At 45.9% G+C, this 25872-nt stretch overlaps 1 protein-coding gene across 1 annotated transcript in view; it reads left to right on the top strand.

Annotated features, from left to right (window-relative positions):
- Positions 1–10951, top strand: part of SNX19 (sorting nexin 19) — a 36609-nt gene extending 25658 nt beyond the window's left edge. Inside the window, exons 9-11 of the mRNA XM_083588419.1 lie at positions 7329–7513; positions 9456–9543; positions 10290–10951. Coding sequence (XP_083444545.1) covers positions 7329–7513; positions 9456–9543; positions 10290–10428 — 412 coding nt within the window. The 3' untranslated portion in view covers positions 10429–10951. The remainder of the gene's footprint in view (positions 1–7328; positions 7514–9455; positions 9544–10289) is intronic.
- Positions 10952–25872: the final 14921 nt, after the last annotated feature.

Genomic DNA, 25872 nt, shown 5'->3' with positions numbered 1-25872 from the left:
AGAGAGGGGAGTAAGTCGCCCTGCTCCACTCCTCCACCCCAGTTTCTCCCCCTCGACCGATTTCCGCCGCTGCCTCAGTTCATTCCCAGCCCCTCTGTAATCCGCCCTTTGGCCGGGCCTTGATGGAGGTCGCTCCCCACAGAGGTGAAGTCACAGCGGACAATGAGGCTCTCAGTCGCCACGACAACCATCAAATTGCCGTAGCTGCTTCTTCACCCTGTCAGATTTCACACCCTGCGCTCCTTGCCGTGCGGCCGATTGCTCCAGGGGGAGGGGACAGGTGCGAGGGGGAGTCACTATTATTTTTTTAAGCCACCCTGTGTGGCCGGTTTAATTAGCTCCCAACACAGGGACTCTGCAGTGGGGCAGGCTGTTTTGCTGACCCGCTGGTAGATGTCGGATGAGAACGGGAGCAGGAAGCCATTCGCACCAGAATGAGACATTGGGGAGAGAAGGGGGGGGCAGTTCCTCCACACTAACGAGTGCAATGACATCACTGCCTTCAGTCATATCATTATTATCACATAATCTTATCATTGATTTAGTTTATAGCCCCCCCCCCTGCCTCCCCAATGGAGGGAGCTGACAAGTATAAGCGAGTGGTGCATATTAGGGGGGGGGGGACAAAAGAATATTAATTTTCCACACAAGCTCATGAGATCGGAACTGGAGGTGTTGGGCCAGAGTCATAGTAGATAGCACAATGGTGACGTCGTCTCAAAGGGACAATGGAGTGCACTTCTGGGGGTGAAGCCAAACTGCTGCATGAGCAGCACCCAAGAGACCTCCCTTGGGTGAAAGCCAGGGCAATGTGTATGGGGGCCCTGGGCTGCCCAGATGACAAGGCCACCCCACTCCTTGACCTCACCAATGTGGTCCAAAAGAAAGCAGAGCAATGCGTTTGGTGCCAGCTTGGCTGTAGGAGTTTCCAGAAGGAGGCATGCCGTCTTACCGACTCCACTCCAGATTTGTGTAGGGTTCGCTCTTCAGCCTTTTCATCTCCTGAAGATTCACTTCAAGGCAGCGGAGGCTTAGGACCAGAGTTTTCCTTCTCCTAGATAGGCTACCTTGGCGGGTGGACGAGCCCCATCTGCCCTTCACTTCCCTCTACGGCACATGGAGGAACCGCCTTCTTGACCATTGGACCCACTATTGATCTCATCTGCTCCCATCAGCCGGAACCTGTCTTCGCATGCAGGGAAAGTCCCTAACTACTGAGGGTTCAAGACCCATCGGTTACCCTGACCTGGTTTACCTAGCCGGTCAAAGCCGTTCCCGGGGTGTGGCCATTGTAGCATGCTGACAGCTTCTAGGAGCCACAGGTGAGAGCTGAATGTGGGATGGGATCCAAAGTTGGATGAACTGCCCCAGAAGGAGCATGGCCTGTCCCCCACCAGAGATACTCCTCATCCCCTAACACCCCATACAAATCCATGCTGCGGCTGCATTTGGAATACAGTGGTACCTCAGGTTACATACGCTTCAGGTTACATATGCTTCAGGTTACATACGCTTCAGGTTACATACGCTTCAGGTTAAAGACTCCGCTAACCCAGAAATAGTACCTCGGGTTAAGAACTTTGCTTCAGGATGAGAACAGAAATCATGCTCCGGCAGCAGCGGGAGGCCCCATTAGCTAAAGTGGTGCTTCAGGTTAAGAACTGTTTCAGGTTAAGAACGGACCTCCAGAATGAATTAAGTACTTAACCCAAGGTACCACTGTACTTGGAAGAGAAGAGGGCTATCAGTGGCTACTAACCACGATGGCTATGCTCTGCCTTCCACAGCTGGAGGCAGCAATGCTTCCTAATAACCTGTGGTAGAAGCGCAGGAGGGGAAAGTGTTTTTGTGCTCGGATCCTGCTTGCAGGTTTCCCTTCGGGGCATCTGGTTGACCACTGAGAACAGGATGCTAGACCAGGTGGGCCATTCTCCTGATCCAATGCAGCTCTTCTTATGTTCTTAGAAGCCCAAGGTAATAGACAGAGAATTTTAAAAAGCATTAAAAAATCAACAGCAACTAAAAACAGTTTAAAATATAGTCAAAACATTCTTAATCCGTGATCTTGAGGTTGGTTGGAAGACTCTTCCAGCTATCAAATGTCTGTGTCATTAATGAGTCAATAATGAGTCAGGAAAGTCAGTGAATCTGACCTGTCCTTCAGGAGAGAAGATCTGATAGGTGCTTGTATTATTTACTTCATTTAAATCCCCCCTGAAGAAGCCCATGGCAGCCCTATGAGGTGATTCAGGAGCGACTGCGCCTTGGAGAGCAGTCTTAGCCCTGTGGTTGGATTGTCTCTTTCACTCTCTTTCCTTGGGTGGGGTGGAGGAAAGCACAAATTGAAAAAGCTGCCATAGACGCAGCCAAGCCACTAGGCCCCTCTGCAATTCCAAGCACCGCTTGCAGAGTTTGTGTGCCAGAGAAGCTGGCGAAAATAAAAGACTTTGGCAAGGCCCGAGTTCCTCGCATGCTTTTTATTATTATTACAAAGTGCCACAAGTCTGAAACGCTGCCTGGGGTGCCTCTGAGCCACCCGCCTGGGAGCGTGTCCATGCAGCTGGGCCAGAGCTAGGCTCTTTCCCAAGGCACCTGCTCCCACCACCCCTGTGACTGCCGAGAACAGATGCCTGGGGCAGGTGAGTCAGCCGTCCTTCTGCCAGGGCCATCTGGGGAGCTCAGCATCCTGCTGGGGAGATTGGACTTGGGCTCCATTTACCTGTCTGCCCATCCTCCTTTCAGGTGACTCCTTCTGGTCAGTAACTGCAGTGACAGAATCATAGAATTGTAGAAAGAAGGGACCCAAAGGACCATCTAGTCCAACCCCTGGCAATGCAGTCTAAGGTCATGTTTCCAACCCACCAAACTACGGTTTGGAGGATCAAAAAACAATCTATATGTTTGTGCCCTCCCCTGCCCTATTCCCTCTTTCAGTGCTTGAGGTCTGGGAGGAGGGTTTGACCTTACCTTTTGCAATGCCCACCCAGCTACTGTCTTTAAAATGAGAGTAACATGTAGTTTGACAAAAATCGGGATGGAATCAGGGTGGGGCTTAAGGATTTCATTAACCCCTCCCCACAATGCACCCTTCACACACACACACACACACACACACACACATACGGTGTGGTCATCTTTACATTGTGTGGCTAAACCACAGTTTGCTGGACTAAGTTGGACTAAACTGACAAACCATGGTTTGAGCAATCCTTTAAAAACCAGTTCGGTCCTGGTTTCCAATCCTGGTTTGGATGGATTCCTCCAACCTGCTCTTGAATAGAATGGGGCACACTTCCAAGTAGCTTGGGGTCACTTCCTATCCTACAAATCTTTGATTCTGAGATTCTGTGAAACATGCAGGGGGACTTACTTTCCGCCTCCAGACATCAGCTCTCCTCGGGATCAGAGGAAGGCAGTAGGAGGCGAAGCATATTGAAATCTGACCTTCGGACACCCCACGTTTCGGTTGCTATGGTGCCTCCGAAATGCCTGGCAGGATCTTCTAGCAGCCACAAGCCAAGGACGTCAATGCTCCTTTAAACGAGCCTGGCTCCTGTGCAATGGCAGATGTAACCCATCAGCTATCACGGCCAGGTTCTTTTTTATTACAGAAGCTATAATGTTCTGGGCAAAGAGGGCTTCTCGCCACTAAGTATGAGAGCAGCTGCCTGGCTGCCCTCCTTCCAATTCAGTGCTGTTCCAGTTGTGCTGTGTTATTCACATTGGCTGCTTGGTGGCTTGCGGTGGCCAGAGGTGTGTCTGCTTGCCAGGGGGTGGGGACCATGGTGCCCATTTATGAAACACAAGGGAGAGCTTTACTTAAGACAGACTAGTAGCAGGACACATGAATGGCTCCTTGGGTTTAAGGTTTTGCTGTAACTAATTTCTACAGCTGATTTACAGCTCATGACCCCAAAGCCAGGTCCTCCCCTTCCCTTGAGGGAGCATCAATTGACCCACTTCCATGGGCCAGCTCAGAAGCAAGAGAAATAAGAGAGATAATAAATGGGGAGGGTGGGGTGGGGATTAGTCCATGGATGCAGGACAAAAAAGAGCCCACTGGATTAAAAATCCAGCATGAGCACATTTTTCATTGTGCCCTTTCACCGCAGATAAAACAGGCAGCTAAGTTTAAAGAAAATGTGGTTAAACTACCCTTTGACTAATGCATTCCTATTGTTCAGGAAAGGGGTTTTGTTTTTATAAAAAAGCAAGCAGAAAAGGAAAGCCCTGGACCATCACCCTCCATTGACCTTGGAATAAAACAGAGTTGTTAACCTCCAGCCCTTTAGATGCTGCTGGAATACATCTCCCATCATCTCCGATTATAGGCCATGTTTGCTAGGATTAATGGGAGTTGGAGTCTGACAACATCTGGAGGATCACAGTGCAGCCACCTTCCCCAGTATAAAGTGATTTGAGTGTTTGCATTTGTAGTGTACAGGGTGCTATGTGATTGGCCTTTATTCCACCCTGTCTTCTATAAATGAAACGGCAGAGCCATCCAGCGACTCAGTGGCTGGCTAGGTTTTGAACAACAGCCTTCCCAGGCAGACCCAGTAACTCCTTAGTAAAGTTGCACAAAGTGTTCTGCAAGACTTTTGAACTGAATTCAGTGCATTGGCCTTTGGTTTGTTCAAAGCTCATCCTAAGAATCTTTCCCAGCGGTGGAGGGGGGGCAGGAATGAGCTTGTAATTGTTTATCTATTTGAAGAAGCCTCAGTAATCATAAAGCAGCAAAAAAACAACAACAGCCCCTCAATTAAAATGCAACATCAAGTTTCAACTTTGGCTGAAATAAGAGGATAAAGAGAGGCCCTGCTAAAAATACATGTTTCTTATCAGGAAGTCACTCGAAGCCATTTTAGTGGCTTTCAAGCACTTTTCCAAAATATGTAAGCGTGCTTTGGCAGGCCTCTTCTGGCAGCATTTTTGGTTAGGCAAGGGGGGGTCACAAACAAAAAGGCTTTGCTGCATTCCCCAGTCCTCACACGTGTCCTTATCTTGTTTGCTCAATGCGGAGAGAAGGAATGTTAAGCAGAGCATGTTGTGCTGATCTTAACGGGCTGGACTCTTGAGCAAGTTTCTTATTCGTTTGTCTATTTTCTACTATTTTGAATTAGGAACATACACTGAGTCAGTCTAGCTCAGCGTTGCCTACACTGACTGGCAGCAGCTCTCTTCAGGGTTTCAGGCAGGGAGCCTGCCCCCTGTCCCACCTGGAGACGCTGCTGGGGATTGAGGCTGGGACCTTCTGCATTCAAAGCAGGTGCTCTGCCGCTGAACTAGGGCTGTTCCTCCCACATTCTAAGATATACTGCCTTGGACCACTGAGGCTCCCTCTGTCTCCAGATGTTCACCGCCTTAAGGGGAAGCTGGGGCTGGGCTTGAGACGTTTGCTCCTTCTACCAGACACATCTGGGAGCCTGCTGCACTCCTCTTCCATCCCTCCGGGGTCAGGAAGGATCACAGCTCTGCTAAACAAACACTTCGTCAAACTGTCCTCCGGCCAGGGGTACAGAACACATTGTTCACGGTTTATACCGTTGTAAACTTTTACAGGGTAGGCGCGGAGAACATTTCCAGTAAAATACCGAGCCACTCTCTTCTATTCTTGGCCGGCCCTTAAGAAGGGCTCTTGAGTGCTTTGTAGCCGCTGATTTACTGGCGATTTCGTTTTTTTGTTCTCTTCCTTGCACACTATTTAGCAACTTGCTCGACGTAGATCAGTCTGGTTCGCGGCAGTGACTGGATCCCAAGTTTTCCAGCATAAGAGGAAAGGCAGGAATTGTAGCAAGCGGGGACTATTGCAGCACTGGCAGATGACTGAGAGGAGATGTTGCAGAGGTGAAACGACTAGCTTTGCAGAAACCGGGGTAATCTCCACAAAGGATTAGGGTGGCCCTTCTGAGCTTTATTTATTTCTCTCTCTCTTTGTGGATTCCTTGAGAATTGCTGGCGAGCGCTGGCGAATACTTAATAAACTTCCTTTTCCAGAACCCTCAGTGTGGTGTAGCGGTTAGAGTGTTGGACTAGGACCTGGGAGAGACCAGGGTTCAAATCCCCACTTGGGCCATGAAGCTCACTGGGTGTGATGTTGGGCGCCAGATGCACTGCTGCACAGCCTCTCTGTCTCAACGGGGTGGTTGTGGGGATTAATTTCTGGTCTGTGACTGTAATAAATCCATTCATTCATTCATTCATTCATTCATTCGTTGCAGTGATTAAATGAGGGGTGGGGGAAGCCATGTACATCACCATTTGGCCAAAGGTTTTGTCAGTCCATCTGCTGGTGATGATAATGGGATGTGGAAGGTGGGGAGATTTGGAGCCTCCTTTTTCTGTGAGTCTTGTGTTTCCTGTTGCTGTCCTCTCAGGGTTGGCTACAATAGGGAATACCTCCTTGCCTTGTGGACTTTTGCTCTGCGCCCAGTCCACACCACTGCCCAAAAGAAGAGGTAAAAGCAGGTGGAGGCTTCTGCAACTCCATGCTCAGCGCTTGGACATGTCATCATAAGAAGAGTCCAGTTGGATCAGGCCAACGGCCCATCTTGTCCAGCATCCTGTTCTCACAGTGGCCAACCAGATTGCCTGTGTGAAACCCACAAGCAAGACCCAAGCGCAAGAGCCCTCTCCCCTCCTGTAGCTTCTGGCAGCTGCTGATTCAGAAGCACTGCTGCCTCCAGCTGTGGAAGCAGAGCATAGCCAACGGCTGTGAAGGCAGCAACAGCAAATATGGGCCACAGACACGAGGGGTCTGCGGTTGGCACCCTGCCAGGGTGTGGCCCTCAGCAGTTGCCTAACAACACCAAATGCTTGGCACTGGCCCTGCCTCCCATCACCGTGAGCTCTGGTCTTAAAGCAGCTCTCCCTTTAGCAACGGGCTCATCCTCCGTCCGTGTCTGTTTCAAATGCAGAACCCATGACGGCATGCACAAGTTATGTGTCTCCAAATGGGAAGCCGACACCCCTTGCCTTTGCTATCTCCATCTCTTTTTTTATACTGTCTGGCTCAAAGCTGCTCTGGTCCGGCACGGTCCGTTTCTCTTTTGAAGTACAGGTCATGCCTCAGTCATGGGTTGGCTATCTTTTTATATTCACAATCGAGATATCTTTGCACAAAATCCTGGCGCAGAAATCCTTTCTCGAGCACCCCGGATGAAAAAACTCCTGTGTTTGGGTCAGTTGGCGTCTTTATTTTTAGCCCGTTTGCTGTCTGTGTGGTGTTCCTATTGTGAAGCATCAGGTTTTTAAAATAGCAGCGAAAGCACCAGCATAGTAAACTTTCTCCCCAATCTCTTCTTTTCTTCCTTTTTTCCTGGTTACAGGTGGTTGGAAGTTCAGGTGGACAATCTGACCTGCACTCAGCGCTGGGTGCAGTACCTTAGGTTGCTCCAGGAATCAATATGGCCTGGTGGGGTCTTGCCTGCAGCCCCCAAACCACTCAGAACAGAGGAACAGAAGGCTGCAGCAGAAAAGCAGGCCTTACAGATTCTCATGGGGATTCTGCCTGGTGAGTGAGTTGATTTCCCCCCAACCCTCCTTGCCGGTGAAACAAGAGTCTAAAGAGTCTGGGTCAAGATGATCAAGGGTCTGGAAACCAAGGGAGCTGGGTATGTTTGGCCTGGAGAAGAGGAGACTGAGAGGTGATGTGATAGCCATCTTCAGATATCTGAAGGGCTTCCACATGGAAGTTGGAGCAAGCTTGTTCCCTGCTGCTTCCATGAACCAATGGATTTGAGTTACAAGAAAGGAGATGATAAGAGCCATTCAGTAATGGAACAGATTCCATTGGAAGGTGCTGGACTCTCCTTCATTGGAGGATTTTCAACAGAGCTTGGGTGGCCACCTGTTGGGGATTCTTAAGCTGTGATTCCTGCCTTGCAGGGGACTGGACCAAATGAACCTTGGGGTCCCTTCCAGTTCTGTGATTCTATAATGAACTGGTGCTGCAAGCATGATGGTATAGAACTCCCAAACCAATCTTAAGCTAGGTTTTGCTTTGCTTTATGTATTGAGCATGATGGAATAGGTCTTTTGCATCAGAGCTACTGGGTGGATACCAGTTTTCACCTGGCCATCATGGGTGGGTCGAGTTTTCACCTTGCTGCATCAGAGGGAGAGTTGAGACAACAAGGCTGTCTTCACCAACCTGGCTAAGTCTTGTGGCTCAGGGGTTCCTTCTTTGTCAGAATTGCCTCTTTCAGCAGCCATTCCATCTGGCTGCGTCCAAGGGAGGGGCAAGACAACGAAAAGGTAAAAAAGGCAAAGGAACCATGGATGGTTCAGTCAAAGGCGACTATGGGGTGCAGCACTCATCTAGCTTTTCAGGCCAAGGGAGCTGGCGTTTGTCCACAGACAGCTTTCCAAGTCATGTGGCCAGCATGACTAAACCACTTCTGGCGCGACGGGACATGTGACGAGTGCCAGAGCACACGGAAACACCGTTTACCTTCCTGCCACAGTGGTACCTATTTATCTACTTGCACTGGCGTGCTTTTGAACTGGCAGGAGCTGGGACAGAGCAACGGGAGCTCACCCCATCGCACAGATTCGAACCGCCAACCTTCCAGTTGGCAAGCCCAAGAGGCTCAGTGGTTTAGACCACATCACCACCCACTCCCTAGAGCAAGATAACAAAGCCTCTCATGTCAGACGAGACCCAATTGCCATTTGGCTTCTGACTTCTTCTTCCAACGACCATTTCACATGGTCATCACTTAACTTCACTATGCAACAGCGTGAAAGAGTTGAATTTATCTGAATTTGCTTTCCCCCAACTCTGTTCTTTTCTTCCACATCAATATCATATATTTTTGATGGCAAGTCACTTTTAGTGCAACCTTGACCTCTAAAACCCTGATCTGATCTTTGATCTAGGGACATTAGACAGTGCTTCATCCAACCCCAACTGGGTCCTTCCAGGTATTTTGAACTAAACTTGCATCATCCCTGACCATTGGCCATATTGTCTGGGGCTGATGGGAAATGTAATCCAAAGCAGAAAGCCAATGGTGGTGTAACAGGACCTGGAAGCCAGTGTAGGATCTGGAAAAGACCAGGGTTCAAATCCCCCCACTCAACCATGAAGCTCAGTGGGTGACCTTCCACCTGTCGCTGCCTCCCAGCCTAACGTCACAGGGTTGTTGATTTGGGGATTAAATGAGGAGTAAGAGAACCATGTGTGCCACCTTGGGCTTCTTGGAGGAAAAGCTGGGATATAAATGCAATAAATAAATCAGCAGTAGAACATCTGGAAGGTATCTGGTTGGAGAAAGCTGGTATAGTCATTCAAGAGGCATTTGTCTCCTGGTGATATTTTTTCAGTTCTAAACATATTTTTGGTATCCAAAGAATTAATTCTCGCTGCATACTCCTCCATGTATTGCACCTTGTATTGTACTGCAAGATCCACATTGTACTTGGGAATTCATGCCAACCTCTGATGTCAACAGAATTAATCCTGGAAATCCTTGGGACCAGTAAATGTCGACAGAGTTGGAGCCTAGTCCTGGAGTCCATGCAACATCCTATCATAAACAGGTAACCTTGGCAACATGGCATCATTGCAGACGAATAAAGACATGTGTACAGTGGGTAGCTTAAGAAAAACCAAAAACCTTGGATCAAATTGCCCAGGGATCATATGGAATGCTTTGCTTTAGCAATACTCGGAGATGCGCCAAGCTGACCCCTGGTGAGTCTTAGGTGCTGGTGGGGGGACAATCAGATTAATCTAACAAAAGAACAAAAAAAGAGCCTGCTGGATCAAGTCTAATCCAGCATCCTCTTATCACAGGAGCCAATCCAGTGGCCCTGTGGGAAACCCTCAAACAGGACATAAATGCAACAGAATATTTGAGAGAGAAAAGGAACATGTGTGAGTGCCTTTTTGCTATGTATTGTGGGCAGTAAGCTATCCTCCATGCTCTAGATCCTCCATAGCTGCCATAGGTAAACTAGTTCAGTATTGTCTACACTGATTGACAGCAGCCCTCCAGGGTTCCAAGCAATGCTTTTATTAGCAGTCCTACCTGTAGATGCCAAAGATTGAACCGAGGACATTTTGCAGGTGACACGTGTGCTCTCGTGCTCAGTGGTGGCCATTCCCCAAGCCAGCCGATTCAGCAGTATCCATCACTAGGGCACAAGTCATCCAGTATTTGCCTCTTTTCATTGTAGTCTATACTGAGCTCAGGCTGTCGCCTTTTCACCAGCACAGGCCTTCATGCGTGGAATATCCCTTAGGCTTTCGAAGCCCCCTTAAAGTCCTGTGTTTTTTCTTTCAGGCACATGGTTTACTGCCTCGCAGACATCCTCCTGGAATTTTTGATCCCTGATTCCCAAGTGGATGAATCCAAAGCAACATCCGCCATAGGCACGCCTGCCTGTGGAGTGACTGAGAGAGCGGGTCCTTCAACACACTAACTCGGAATGGCTTTGCTAGCAGTGGAGGAGAAGTGTGTGTGTGTGTGTGTGTGTGTGTGTGTGTGTGTGTAGAGGTGAATCCCTAGGCATCAATTCTTGGCATTTCATTTCTGTTGGACTGAGCCATGGGCCTCTGCTGATGAAGGTGCACAAGACTGGCTGCTGAAACTAAGATGAGTGGTCCAAAGGTGTTTACTTGTACTGTAAAAATAGTGTCCATCCCCTAACTCAGGAGAGCTCAGGAGCAGCTCTTGATTAGAAGCTATCCTCTTTTCATAGAGGTGAATAAGCTTGAGAATAGGACAAGACCTCACTGGCATTCCTGGATAGATGTGATTTCACTTCTTGCATGTTTTTTTTTTTAAGCTATGTTCAAGCTAGTAAGCTTCGACACTCCCAAGACTACATGCAGATATATGGGCATTCCATTTCATGATCTCTCCCCATTTTCCTTTACACAACATTATGCTCAAGAGTCGGAAATCAAATGTTTAGTAAATAAAATAAAACTATCCTTCCTTTATTTGGTGTCTATTGTCCTTGAGATTCATGTTGTATCCTAAAGCACAAAACTACCCAAGGAAAAGTTATTTTTCTGTCCGGAATGGTTGGAATCAACTTGAATCAATGGTTTCTGCCAGGGTGTTTTCAAAATTTAGGGAGAAGCTGGAACATGGGTAGGCAAACTAAGGCCTGGGGGCTGGATTCAGCCCAATCGTCTTCTAAATCCAGCCCATGGACGGTCCGGGAATCAACATGTTTTTACATGAGTAGAATGTGTCCTTTTATTTAAAATTCATCTGTGGGTTATTTGTGGGGCATAGGAATTCATTCATTTTCTCTCTTTTTTTCAAAATATAGTCCAGCCCCCCACAAGGTCTGAGGGACAGTGGACCAGCCCCCTGCTGAAAAAGTTTGCTGACCCTGAGCTAGAACTTTGGCTAAATCCTTGACTCTGTCACTGGCTTGCTTGAAACAAGATGCCATTCCTTTCATAGCTAATTGAGATGGTTCTTCCTACTTTCCTGTGAAGGTCTGCTGCAGGGCTGGGATCAAAGCTGTTGTTGTTTTATTTATACCCCGCCCATCTGTCTGGGTTTCCGCAACCACATTGGGGTGCTAGTGGGTCTGGATCTGTCATACACAGGTGTACCCAAGCAAGCCTGGGAATGAGTCCCAATACCTCCCTATACAGTGGTACCTCGGGTTACATATGTTTCAGGTTACATACGCTTCAGGTTACAGACTCCGCTAACCGAGAAATAGTACCTTGGGTTAAGAACTTTGCTTCAGGATGAGAACAGAAATTGTGCTCCCGCAGCGCGGCAGCAGCGGGAGGCCCCATTAGCTAAAGTGGTGCTTCAGGTTAAGAACAGTTTCAGGTTAAGAACAGACCTCTGGAACAAGTTAAGTTCTTAACCTGAGGTACCACTGTACACAGATTCTTAAGTGTGATGCAGGCCATCTTGTTCCAGTCTGTACCGATCAAGTAAATTCAAGCACACTTGTGATGGAATGACAGTCTGAACTGAATGTAAGCAGTATCCTGGGGGAAACAGGAGTTGGTGTGTACCGAAGGACTGTGCGAATTGTTGGATTGTTAAACAGCTGGTCAACACCAAGGAGGCCCTGTCACAAGTCACCACCTACTGGCCAACCCCTACTGGCATCACCACCAACAGAGCCTCCTGCCAATCATAGAGCTCAAGATGTTTGATACTGGGGAAGGTGCTGTTTTAGGTACAAATTGCAGCTGCAGGGGCCCAATCAGGACCAGGCCAAGCAGTTAAAGCTCCCACCCCTGATGGGGCCATGACATCTGCACCTGCAATTTACATTTTAGAAACCGTGTTGGTGATGACTAATGTGTTGCCTAGTGATTGACAGGAGTCAGGCTTGTGTTCTAGGCCAGCTAGAGCTTCTGACTAATCTTCAAGGCAGAACCACATAAAGCACATTGCAATAACCCAGCCTGCGGCCAGGGTTTGATCACTGGGGGAGGACTGGCTAGGTAGCACAACGCAAGAGGGGCTGCAATTTATTTGAGAAAGTTTGAGCCAAGAATTAAAACAATATTAATTTTATTTTAAATTGTGGGGGAACCTGATACGGCAAAGTGCTTGGGTCATATATTATTCCAGATTAGACATGCCACAAAAAGATCCCAGATGCTGTCGGAAATCCATTACCTGCAACTAAAGTGAACATTTGCGCAACACATGATGTGGTATTAGCTGTGAAGGCCAAGTTCCCTTCACTAATATCCACCCCAGGCTAGACTGGGCCATTTCCAGTGTCAACAGCTCTAAGATTAAGCACTTATCCATGCACAGAATGCCGTGTAATTAGTACCAGAGCAAACTGGGAATTTTGCACCAAAGAGGGGAATTGGCACCACTGCTGTGTCTCTGAGATATATATATATATATATTATAGATCATGTGTAGGCCTAATAAGATTTCCCAACATCTCCATACCGGGAGGCTTAGCTTTGCTAAGATAAATGAACACTGCAATCAATGATACAGTAAAATAGCACCTACGTTTTAATTGTACCTCTGTGCTGCCCATCTTGTTCTTGAGGTTGCTAGTTTGCAGTCCAAAACTGTGGGTTGGTTCACAGTGTACAGCTTGCATGCAACAGATGAACAAGAACACATTCTCCTGTCCACAGGGAATGACAGCAACCAGACCTACATGACCATCATGCAGTAATAGTTACCTACGACCTATACATGGGAAGTCTATATTTTATTATATTTTTATCTTACCCTTCCTCCAAGGAGGTTAGATGAGTACAGACCCTCCAAGTGTCACTATTTTCCAGGGACAGTCCTGGATTTACAGAAGCTGTCCCCGTTTTTGATTGGATCCCGGAATCTCCCACTTTTCCTTAGGACATCCCTATTTCCATTGGAGAAATGTTGGAGAGAATGGAGTTATGCAACCCCTGAGTCAAGGAGACACAACCTTTAGAAGACATCCGAAGGCAGCTCCGTATAGGGAAGTTTTTATAAGTTTAATGTTTTTATATATGTTGGAAGCTGCCCAGAGTGGCTGAGACAACCCAGTCAGATGGGTGGGGTATAAATGTTGTTATTGAATTTTGTTGTTGTTGTCATTTAGTCGTGTCCGACTCTTTGTGACCCCATGGACCAGAGCACGCCAGGAACTCCTGTCTTCCACTGCCTCCCGCAGTTTGGTCAAACTCATGCTGGTAGCTTTGAGAACACTATCCAACCATCTCATCCTCTGTCGTCCCCTTCTCCTTGTGCCCTCCATCTTTCCCAACATCAGGGTCTTTTCCAGGGAGTCTTCTCTTCTCATGAGGTGGCCAAAGTATTGGAGCCTCAGCTTCAGGATCTGTCCTTCCAGTGAGCACTCAGGGCTGATTTCCTTAAGAATGGATAGGTGTGATCTTCTTGCAGTCCATGGGACTCTCAAGAGTCTCCTCCAGCACCATAATTCAAAAGCATCAATTCTTCGGCGATCAGCCTTCTTTATGGTCCAGCTCTCACTTCCATACATCACTACTGGGAAAACCATAGTTTTAACTATACGGACCTTTGTTGGCGAGGTGATGTCTCTGCTTTTTAAGATGCTGTCTAGGTTTGTCGTTGCTTTTCTCCCAAGAAGCAGGCGTCTTTTAATTTCGTGGCTGCTGTCACCATCTGCAGTGATCATGTTATTGAATAGAGCATCCTTATTTTCATCGGAGAAATGTTGAAGGGTATATGTGAGTGTACAGAACCTCTGCCCCCTGCACACATCCCACCAACAATCTCTGAGATGGGTTAGAGAGAGCATGCAACACGCAAGGACACCCAATGCGTTTTGGGGCTAAGCAGAGATCTCACTCCACACCCAGTTACATGCACAGCGCACAACGATGGTATTGGCTCCAAGTGCACCATTCTTTTTGCTGAGGGTGCAGTCCCACATCAGATGCATTTTCCATGTGTAAGCCTTAAGCAAAAATTGTGTCTATCATGTGGCCATTGGGTAGGCCTGGAGAAGGTCTCCTGTGGTTTTGGTATTCAGAAGTATTCTTGCCCCCAACCATGGAGGCAGAGTATAGCCATCACGGCTAGTAGCCATTGATAACCTTCTCCATGAAATCGTCCAATCCTATCTTAAAGTCATGCAAGGTTGTGCCCATCACTGCCTCCTGTGGGAGTAGATGGGACTACTTCCTTTTATCTGTCCTGAATCTTCCAACATTCTGCTTCATTGGATGTCCACAAATTCTAGTGTTCTAAGAGGAGGCAGAAAAAGCTTTCTCCCTCCACTTTCTCCATGCCCAATATCATTTTATAAACTTCTAGCATGTCGCCACTTTCTGTCGGATTCCTTCTATCCCCATCTCATTTCACAGCAAAAGAGCCGTCAAGTATCACTTGGCCAAATCCATCTTCCTTCCTGTTCCCAAGGCTCTGTTGCGTTGAACGGAAAAGAGGGGCACTCGACACCTGTTCTTGAAGAGGGCGAAAGTGGTGAGGATCAAAGACCGTAAACTTCTTTATTTAAAACCCCTTTTTAGCAAAGCGTGCATATTTTCTCTCAAGTGCCATGGCTCTTATAGAACCTCCTTGGCCATCCTTCAGCTTTCAAAATCAACAGAACTTAGCGAAGGAGACTACCTTGACCAAAGATGGCAGAAGGAAGTGGGTGGGTGTTTAGCAGAAAGGATAAAAGTCAAATCTGTTTGCTCTCCAGGGCTACTTTTCAATGCAAACCACTTCAGATTTCATACAAGACAAGCTGCGGCTCTCAAAACCTCAGCACTCTATTTGGGGGCTTTTAACTCTCCACGCCCACACACAGTCCCTATTCTTTCCACCTCTAGATTGCACACATGCCCCCTTCTCCTAAAATAATAATAATAATTATGTGCACCTGTGAGAAAGTTGTTTTAATCCCCTTGTATTGCAGACTGTCTATTATAGCTGCCTCCCACCCCAAAATGGACATTTTCTCAAGGGAAGTTCACAGCCAGAAACTTTCAAGTAGTTTCCAAGGTCTCTGTTCCTGCTTTTATATGCTGAATGCTAAATGTCCACATGGGATCACTTCCCTACCCAAGGGTGTGTGGAACCTGACCATGTAGGATCAGTGGTGGACCTACATTGGGGGGGCCCTGAAGCTTGCACTGTCACGGGTGGCCCTTAGCAACCAGCAACTGAGGTCTGAGTAACCACTGTTAACTTCTTCACTGGGGTTGTTCCATGACAGATCACCATACCTTTACAACACCTGTGCTACTAAAACTAGGGAATTGTTGAAATACAACAAGAAATTAATCAATTTAAGACATGTGACTCAAATTGGGTGTACTAGACCCAACATTTTAAAGCAATGTGGACTAAAGTCCTTTGGTATTAGAGGCCCTAAGGCTTAAGCTTCATTGGTTTCATAGTAGATCCGCTCCTGTGTAGGACCACCTATGGGAAGAATCTTAGGAACGTAAGAAGAGCCCATGGAATCTGGTCAATGGCCCATCTAGTCCAACATCCTGTTCTTGCAGTGGCCAACCAGATACCTGTCGGAAACCCACAAGCAGGACCTTAGTGCAAGAGCACTCTCCCCTAATGTGGCTCCCAGCAACTGAAAGCTTGTGAAATGTAACTCTTAAGCCATAGGCTATTAAAAGCCAGGTGAAAATGAACAAGACAAAGGGCGGGGGGAGAAATGGGCTAAATCCTACAATTAGTGCCTAGGGTATGAATCCCAAAATTCTAGGATCCAGATCTGATGAGAGTTTGCATTTGTAAGAGCCATGGAAGATGTTTCAATCCAACAGCTAGTTCAGCTACTGCCGAAATACAAGGTCTTGCTGTATGTTTGATCTTTTTGGTAGTCCAGTACCAAGGATTCCTAGCAATGCCCTTGATTTTCTTCGTATGACTCTCTAGAATCTGGAGGGCCATTTTCATTCCTCATTTGAGAATATCAAGAATGAAAGCAATGACCTTTCCCAGTTGTTCTCCTCCGCACTGCTTCCCACATGGACAACACACTGGGGGTGAGGGAAGAGAGTTCTCCCAGCCCCATATTTTCCATTTGAAGCTTGTGATGGCAGTAAGGAGATGTCTAAGGTTCTCAGTGAATCAAGGTCTCACTAGGAGGGCAAGTTCCCACTGAGCTCTTGATTGAAACACTGGATGAGGATTGGGACAGTACTAAATCAATGCAAATTCATCACAGTTAATCCAAAATGGAGCCAATATGGTTTCAGAAAGACCTTGTTGAAGCTATCTGAAGTCCAATATTCTTGATCGTTTATTCCAAAATGGGTTGAAGGTATTTAAACCTATTAATCGGATGGATGGAAGTTTTCTGTTACTGGCTACCCAGAGTAGCAGTTTGGTGTGTCTTTTATTTGCTCACTGTAATCTAAAGACACACATTGGAGTATTCAAAACATATCACAGTGATTCTGTCCACTTTTGATCGGAGGAAATCATTGAGAGAAAGTTTTGCTACAATACTTTAAACACTTACTTAGGAGTTAAGTCCTGTGAATTTGGTGAGGAGCTTACTCCCAAGTAGGCTTATTCCCAAGTAAGTATACACACATATGATTGGGCTAATAGCATTTTGATGATGGTTCTGTGGGAAGGACCACATCTTGGCAACAGAGCATAGTCATGACCAATATATATATGAATAATTTAAAAAAAATCAGTTCCTTTACTCTCTCTTTTTTTAAAAAAATCTCATTAGCTTTATTTTTTGAAAATACATACAGTGTAACAAACAATTTCCATATAACCTCACTCCCAGGAAACTTTCCATGCATATACTACGTAAATAATATACAGTCAAACTTCAAGTTTGTAAATAGTTGAGAGTTGGTTGCATTAGGTGTCTTCTACTCGCCATCTTAACAGATTGTCCTAGAGTGAGCCATGGATAGTTGACAGAATATGCGCAGCTTGCAGACTTAACATATAGAATAAGAGAACAAGAAGAGCAAAAGTTTAGAGGAGATTGGAAAACGTTTATTGACTATATGGGAAGTAACTGTGTACAGCTGAAAACGCTGGCAGCATTAATATAAATTCAACAGCATAAACAAGTTTTGCTGGATGTAATAATGGAATGCTGAATGGTATAGTTTTTGTAAAATATGCAGGGATTTATGATATGTAAAATGAACCGTGGGAAGAAAAGAAGGGAAGTCATTGATATCTGAAGGATGTAAAATGAGTATTTTAAAATGTAAGACAGAAAACGTAACAAAAATTATATACAAAAGGAGAGAGAGAGTTGGTTGCATAAGGTATCTTCTACTCTCCATCTTAACAGACTGTCCAAGAGTGAGCAACATTGTCCAACATATGTCATAACACAGTTTTGAAATCGCCTTTGGGCTCCTCCATTACTTTCTCCATGATGGCTATATTCCATGTTTGCTCTATCCCACCATGCCTCTGGAGCTAAGGAAACCGGGTTTCTCGCGACCATTGGTTCCCCAGCTCGTGAGGCCTTTCGTTCTCATTGTGTGGGCCGAAGCCACCCCTCCTTCCCGCTGCCCTCCGCTCCTCTCCCCACGTTCGCATTATGAGGGAGGATGTTTATAATGAAAAATAAGTAGAACACAAAAGCAGGCTAAGGGGCAGGCCCCTCCGGTGGGGGATATTAGAAGCGTTAGGCTCCGACCTCCATTTAGGTCTAGTGTCTGAAGAAAGGCAGCCATTGAAGCCACACGGAGGGCTGGTTTCATAGATACAGCAGGGCCTCCGTCAAACTTGTGACTGTATGAAGGGCCAGTCTCCCCAGCAACCATGTCTCTAATGAGTTTTGAGGCTCGCTGTCTAACCTGAAGTAAAAATGTCACCACAAGTCGGCCCCGGGCTGGCAGCTTCCAGCTATGGCCTATCTAGAAACCACATATCCAACTCACGCCTTCTGGTTGCTGGGGTGAAAAGGCCTCTTTATTCTCCACAGGGAGAGGTAGATGAGGGTTTGAGCTCAAACAAGGGGCTTGCCTTTTTTTGTATGTGTGTCTTCCCCCCTGCCCGAAGCTACGTTTCCCCCCTCTTGTTAAAGGACCCCTTTATTATGACTTTAATCTTGGAAGTTGGAGGGAGCAATAAGCCCAGAGAAATTGGAAAAAAAGACCCCTCTCAGTGGGGAAAGGCCCCAGTCAATGGTGTGTGAAAAGAGAAGGCAGCAAAGGGGATTAGAAATGTCAGCTTCATGGGAAATACTTGATATTTAATAGCGTTAATTGATTAGCGCAAAGTCACTGACATCCACATCCTCCACGGGGCAAGCGGAGCCCCATCCAGCACGCTTGTTGCATGGAATTATTGGGCCTTGTTAGAGCACAGGTCTATTCAGAGCTACATGAAAAAATCTTGCATATGGCGGTGGTTGAAGTTCTCCAAAATGTACTCGTTGGCAAAAGTGGCATCACTAGAGATAGCAGGGTTGACATCTCTCCAGGGATGAGAGGGCAAGCAACCAACAGGGACCAGCATGCCTTAACACATTAAATATACTGTATATACAGGATCTCTTAAATTTGCTCAGAAGTTACTGGCATTGAGGTTGATGGATGCCCTTAGTCCAGTGTTTCTTCCCAAGGTGTCTGGCTGTTTTTGGACTACAATTTCCATTATCCCTGACCACTGCTCCTGCTAGCTAGAGATGATGGGAGTTGTAGTCCAAAAACAGCTGGAAAACCCAAGTTTGGGGAACACTGCCCTAGCTGAAGGAAGCACCTGTATTTCGTATGATGTCCTGGGTGCAGCCTAGTGCCCATAAACCAAGGGCAGAGAACCTTTTCCTGCCCTAGGGCCACATTTCATTCTGGACAACCTTTCAAGGGCCACATGCCAGTGGTGGGTGGGTCCAGAGGCAAATGTAAGCATGGCAATTAATAGAAATGTGATCTTCGTATGGTAGGCTTGCTTCTATGCATCCATACTTGTTGTTGCTGTGTCGTTTAGTCATGTCTGACTCTTCGTGACCCCATGGACCAGAGCACGCCAGGCACTCCTGTCTTCCACTGCCTCCCGCAATTTGGTCAAACTCATGCTGGTAGCTTCGAGAACACTATCCAACCATCTCATCCTCTGTCATCCCCTTCTCCTTGTGCCCTCCTTGTGCATACATACAGATCCCTCTTTATCCTGCATATAGACAAGCAAGAGGCATTCTTAGTTCAAGGGCAAGTTCAAGCCAGGGAATAAAACCCCAGGATGCAAAGGAAGGCCAGGGAAAGGTGTGGCCTGGGAAGAGTTCTAGGGGCCAGCTAGAGAGGCCCAAAGGGCCACATTTGACCTCCAGGCCTGAGGTTCCCCACCCCTATCATAACCAATAGTCTGATGAGGTGGTAAAACTTTATGCAGTAAACCATAATAAACTAACCGACAGACAACATGGCTTCCGTTTCATATATTCCTCCATGTAGAAAATAAGATGTCCAGAGGAAGAGGCTAGCTTAGTCTTTTCCCTGCAACTTGGGCAAATCAAACCCGTAATGCTTTTTATTATTATTATTCTGCTGTACCTGCTCCGTTCTACAGGAATTTGAAATAAATTGTTTCCCCAGTTATATGCCTCTAAAATGGCCATTTTCTAAAAGGGTTTCAGAATATAGCTTCCAAAGATGGTTCCATTTGATTAAAAATCCTGAGAGAACAATATGTGCTGAATGAAGTTGCTGGGAAATAGTTTTAGCTTATCTTTATCAAATGTCAACAGGTTAACTGTGTTGATCTGTTGCAGAAAACAGTTCAGTGGTACCTTAAAGATTTATTGGGGCAAAAGCTTTCATAACAAGAGCCCACATTGTCAGATGCATGAAGCAGATATGCATGAGTATAAAGTAGTAGTAGTAATAATAATAATAATAATAATAATAATAATAATAATAGCAAGCAAAAGGGCTGTAAAAATTTTCCACCATCGCTTCACAACTCTGACTAAATTTGATTCTTAGAACTACTTCATGAGACAGTTTTTCAATCACCTGAACATTTTAGGAGGTTCACTGTAACATAATGGGCAAAAAATGGGGAAACTGAAAAAAAAATCACACAGAAGGGCAGAGGCTAAGAAATGGAAATATTAGGTGTAGACCTCACTCATGGAACAATAATGGGATATCCGTGCTTTTGAGGTGCAAAGTTCTCACTAAGTTATCCCGGGGGTAGAAAACTCTGTTCTAAAATAATCAAATAAAATAACATTATGTTAGACTACATAGAACTCTGGCTTGATCCAGCTGGGCTCTTCTTATGTACTTATGAGGGGGCATTTTAGCTTTTTTTTAGTGAGCATTCAGTTCATTATTACATTTTTATCCTGCTCTTCCTCAACAGAGCCAAAGGCAGCGTACATGGTCTCCTGTCATCCATTTTATCCTCAATACAAGAACCCTGTGAGGTAAGCTAGTCTGAAAGTTGGTGTCCAACCCAGAGATTCATGGCTGAGTAGGGTTTCGAACCACATGCTAGAAATGGAATCCTACACTTGCAGGAAAAAAAGGTTAAGGATTGACTACAAAGAAATGTCATATTTCCACCGAATAAATTGTCTGCTTTTGTTAACTGCTTAAGTAACTGCAGGCTGCAGAGATGCATTTTCTCTTCTTGGTAGGCTTGGGCCCTCATATTAAAGATGCTTGCAGGAAGGTAGAATGTAATAAATGGATGACCGAGAACCATTTTCATTGTGCCTGCATCACTTCTGCACTCTGAGTCACTCTCAGTGTGAACCGCTAGAGGGATCTGTCTGCCTCCTCATCAAAAATGCAGCGGGCAGCTGTGAAGGACACTTGGTGGTGCTGTTGCCTCAGTCATTGCAACAGCCACCCAGTTTTGTCATATCCAGAAGTTATCAGGGCTAAGCAGCAAATACACCTCATGTTAGTGGGGCAAAAGACTGGTAGCACCTTAAAGACCAACTAAGTTAGTTCTTGGTATGAGCTTTCGTGTGCATGCACACTTCTTCAGATACACATGCACACGAAAGCTCATACCAAGAACTAACTTAGTTGGTCTCTAAGGTGCTACTGGAAGGAAAAAATTTTTTTTGTTTTGACTATGGCAGACCAACACGGCTACCTATCTGTAAAAAGACTGGTAGTTAGCTTTGAATATATCTTCTAGAACCTTCCAAAGAAATCAGGTAAAAAATGGTGAAGGTACTTGTGAATTAAGAAGTACCTTAAGAATTAAGGTACTTCTGACACTTGATGCTGTTATTGATAGTTATTTTTGTGTTTTTTATATTTTAAACAGCCCTGTGTTCTTCGGATGAAGGATAGTATAAAAATTCTAATGATAATAAATATAAACAAATATATCACGATCAATAATAATAAATGAATGGCCATCAATGCCAATCCACATATCTCTGCCCTGAGCCCAAGAAGCTTGCAATCAAAATCAGGAATTTTCACTTTCCACCCCAAGGGCCCACTTGAGATGGCTAAAAATTAAGAGAGATCTACTAATCACAAAATAGCAGTGCAAAGGAGGGGGCAGTAATAAAATGAAGGGTGATGGAAGTGGTAGAGTGACACAGCCTCCCTTTTTAGGCAGAATTTGGAGATCCAGAAACTAAGAAGTCTTTAAAAGTTTCGATTTCACATATTTTATACCTGTCCCATAACATATTTTTTAGCCATCTCCTGTCATTTCCTCTCCCCTTTGCCTTTCACCTGCATCTTCACAACAACAAAAGCAACACCAAACCATTGGGAGCACAAAAATATATTTCTAATTTTTTCACCTATGTCTGTTTAAAATCCTTAATGATTTTATTATTTTTAATGGTGCTGGTTCTGTGTATATTTGCTTTAATAAGAGTGTGGTTTTAGCTGCGTTCTAGCTCCAAATTTATTCGTAAAAGCTCTTGGAGAGCTATTTTGATAATACGGTCATTAATCTAAATAAACAAATAATACTTTTAAAGACTGTGAAGTAGACCTAATATTGTGGGATGCATTTTGGCATTGCTTTCACACATACATCAACCCTCCCTTCCATCTACCCTTTGGCAGGAGGACCTTCACTTGCCACATCTCCTGTTGAGGAAGACAACTGTGGCATGGGTTTTAACAATGTTAAAACCTCATCTTCATGCACCCATTTTCGTGTTCTATTTCTTGATGCTGGCTGTGGCCCTCCTCACACTCCCTCTCATACACATAAGAACACACACAGCCCCCCCCCCAACTCTCACACAAACACAGTGCTGTAAGAAAAATATTAAGTTTAAGGTGAGCCCACATTCTGTTTTCATTGCCATTTTCACCGATGCTAAGGGCAGTTTGAGTATTACTGGTATGCCGCCGCTTTGATTACTGTGGCTGCAGGCTTTCAATGGCTTAAACTGGTCAATCAGTTGCCAGGACCAGTTTTAACTCCTGGGGCTGAAAGTTAAAGAACTATTGTTTATTGGAGGTTCACATTTGTTGCAGCAAGGGGTGTGTGGATTAACAAGGTGACCTATCTCTTACTGTTACCTTTGCAAATTCTCCGTTTCCTTGCAATATTTTTTTAAAAGAGGAATCTATATTAAGGCATTAGAGATATATGAATATATATGCAATTCACGAACCAAGAGGTAGATAAAAGGCAGAGAATTAGTCAATTGAAAAGCCATTAATTAGTTGAAAGCCCTCTTGATTAGTCAGCATGGAGTCTCTTCAAATTATGCAGCATGCCAGAAGCTGCCGTTGCGATCTGCACAGGCAGAGGGCACAAGTGGTCAGCAAAGGAATGAAGGTGAGGACTGAAGATGAAGTCAGTGCATTTGATGCGCTTTCCAGAAGGAAGGCTGAACAGAAAATGCAGGAGTTTAATTGAATTGTGTGATGGGAAGTTATAAAGGCAACCCTTCAGTCCACCTGCATTTTGTTGTGGAGGACTGTGCCAGGTGTTTTTCTTTTTCTGAATGCCGCAACCCCAGAGTCGGCCACAACTGGACCTAATGGTCAGGGGTCCCTTTACCTTTATATATATAGCCAAAAATGATGACTGGTCCACACATGGATGTGCATTGCATTATATTCATGGTGTTGCCAGTTACATGACAATATGCTGTTGAATGTGGGCAGGTATCACAGATCAGACGCATAACACAGACTTTGCAGGCAAGAGGCTCAAGCTTAAATCCTGGCATCTCCAGTTCAAGGATCAGATAGCAGGTGCCTGAAAATATCTCTGCCTGGAGAGCTGCTGTCTGTCAGATTAAACAACGTTGGGCTAGATGAAGAAACAGTTTGACCTGGCTTGAAGCAGCTTCCTGTGAGCTTAGTTTCCTGCTTGGCAGGGGGTTGGACTCGATGGCCCTTGTGGTCTCTTCCAACTCTATGATTCTATGATTCTATGAGTGAATTGTCTTTGCTGAGAAGGTCTGAGTGAGACAAGGTGAGATAATAATATGAAAACTCCTCAGATTGTATAATGGCAAGCAAAGCCACCCCACTGGATATGTCGAGAGCATCTCCATCAGGTTTCTCCTTCCCTTAACTGCCCCCTGACAGCAACTATTCCATCAGGCTGCAGAAGAGAGAGAGAAGAGGGAAGCAGGGCCACACAATTATTTTTTTTAAGAACCAGCTCCATCAAACGCCTCTTTCTCTCAACTGTCCCCTGGCAGAAGCCCTTCCGTCAGGCCGCAGAAGAGACCCAGCAGGGTCCACTTCCAGATTGTCACCCTGCAGGCAGGCGTTGTCTTCTTTCTCTGGGAGCTCTTTTGGCAAAAGATGCTTTAAATAACTAAACAAATATGGACGTAGCGCTGCAAATGCAGCCACCGAGTTATGACTGCATGCACAAGCGACACTGTCAACTTCCTTCCTGTTGACTAAAGAGCTTATATTCCTGCATGCTGAGAGTGTTCGATTTACTCTCACCATAGCTGTCGATGTTTCCCTTTTTTAAAGGGAAATCCCCTTTTTTCGAATAGGATTCCTCACAAGAAAAGGGAAAAGTTGACAGCTATGCTCTCTCACAGATACCCCATTTCATTTCGTTCCTCGTGTTCCTTGGGATTGACACATAGCAGCAATTATCCATCTCAGATGCAGCCTTGTAAGTGTGGAAGCTACACCTGCCGCCAGCTGTTGACAGTTTCCTCTGATTGCTGCATGTTCCCTCTTTCTTGTCTAATCAAGCCTCAAGGGATGGGCTGCACATCACTGATGTCAGTGCTAGACCTCACACATTGCCTCTTTCTTACTGCATTAGCATCAGTTGGGTTCACATCTTTGTAGATTGTGAGCACACATTTGAAGCGCCATCATAAAACACCCTTATTTAAAAGCATGCCCTTTTAACTCTCAAGGGTGAACCTTTGGGTGTGATCCGGTGAGGCTCCGCTTACGACTTCAGTGGCACTTTCTTCCCTGGCGGTGCAGCCAAGGCAAGAGATAGGATCATGTGTTATACATAAAGGTAAAGGGACCCCTGACCATTAGGTCCCGTTGTGACCGACTCTGGGGTTGCGGCGCTCATCTCGCTTTACTGGCCAAGGTAGCCGGCGTACAGCTTCCAGGTCATGTGGCCAGCATGACTAAGCCGCTTCTGGTGAACCAGAGCAGTGCACAGAAATGCCATTTAACTTCCCGCCGGAGCGGTACCTATTTATCTACTTGCACTTTGACGTGCTTTCGAACTGCTAGGATGGCAGGAGCAGGGACCGAGCAATTGGAGCTCACCCCGTCGCAGGGATTCGAACCACTGACCTTCTGATCAGCAAGTTCTAGGCTCTGTGGTTTAACCCACAGTTCCACCCACGTCCCTGACTCAGGTTATACATGCTGCTCTGTAAATATGGGTTACAGCGTTTGGGACTCTAGTTTAGAGAAAAGGCGAGTAAGAGGCAGCATGACAGAAGTTTATAAAACTATGCATGGCCCTGGAGAAAGTGGACAGAGGAACATTTTTATCTCCCTCTCTCACAAGAACTCGTAGTCATCCAATGAATCTGAATGTGGGAAGATTCAGGACAGATATAAGAAAGTCCTTCACACAGAGCAGAGCTAAACTATGGAGCTCACTTCCACCAGAGGCAGTGATGACCACCAACTCTTATGGCTATAAAAGAGGATTAGACAAATTCACAGAGGAGAGGGCTATTGATGGTTGCTTCTGAATACCAGTTGCTGCAGACCACAGGAGGGGGGGGAGGGCTCTTGTGCTCGAATCCTGCTTGCAAGTTTCCCACAGGGTTGGCCACTGTGAGAACAGGATGCTGGACTGGCACTGCCTTACACTGAGTCAGACCCATGGTCTACGTAGCTCAGTATTGCCTACACTGGCTGGCAGTAGCTTTACAGGTTTCAGGCTGGGGGCATTCCCAGCCCTATTTGGAGAAGCCATCAGGGACTGAAACTGGAACCTTCCACTTGCAGGGCAGAGGCTCTACTGCTGCGCTAGGGCCCTTCCTAATGGCCACATAAACTCAGTTTGATGGCAG

The sequence above is a fragment of the Podarcis filfolensis genome (genome assembly GCF_964270895.1).
Source record: "Podarcis filfolensis genome assembly, chromosome: 15".
Lineage (NCBI taxonomy): Eukaryota > Metazoa > Chordata > Lepidosauria > Squamata > Lacertidae > Podarcis > Podarcis filfolensis.
The sequence above is the reverse complement of the archived record's forward strand: the minus strand, read 5'-3'. Positions and strand labels throughout refer to the sequence as shown.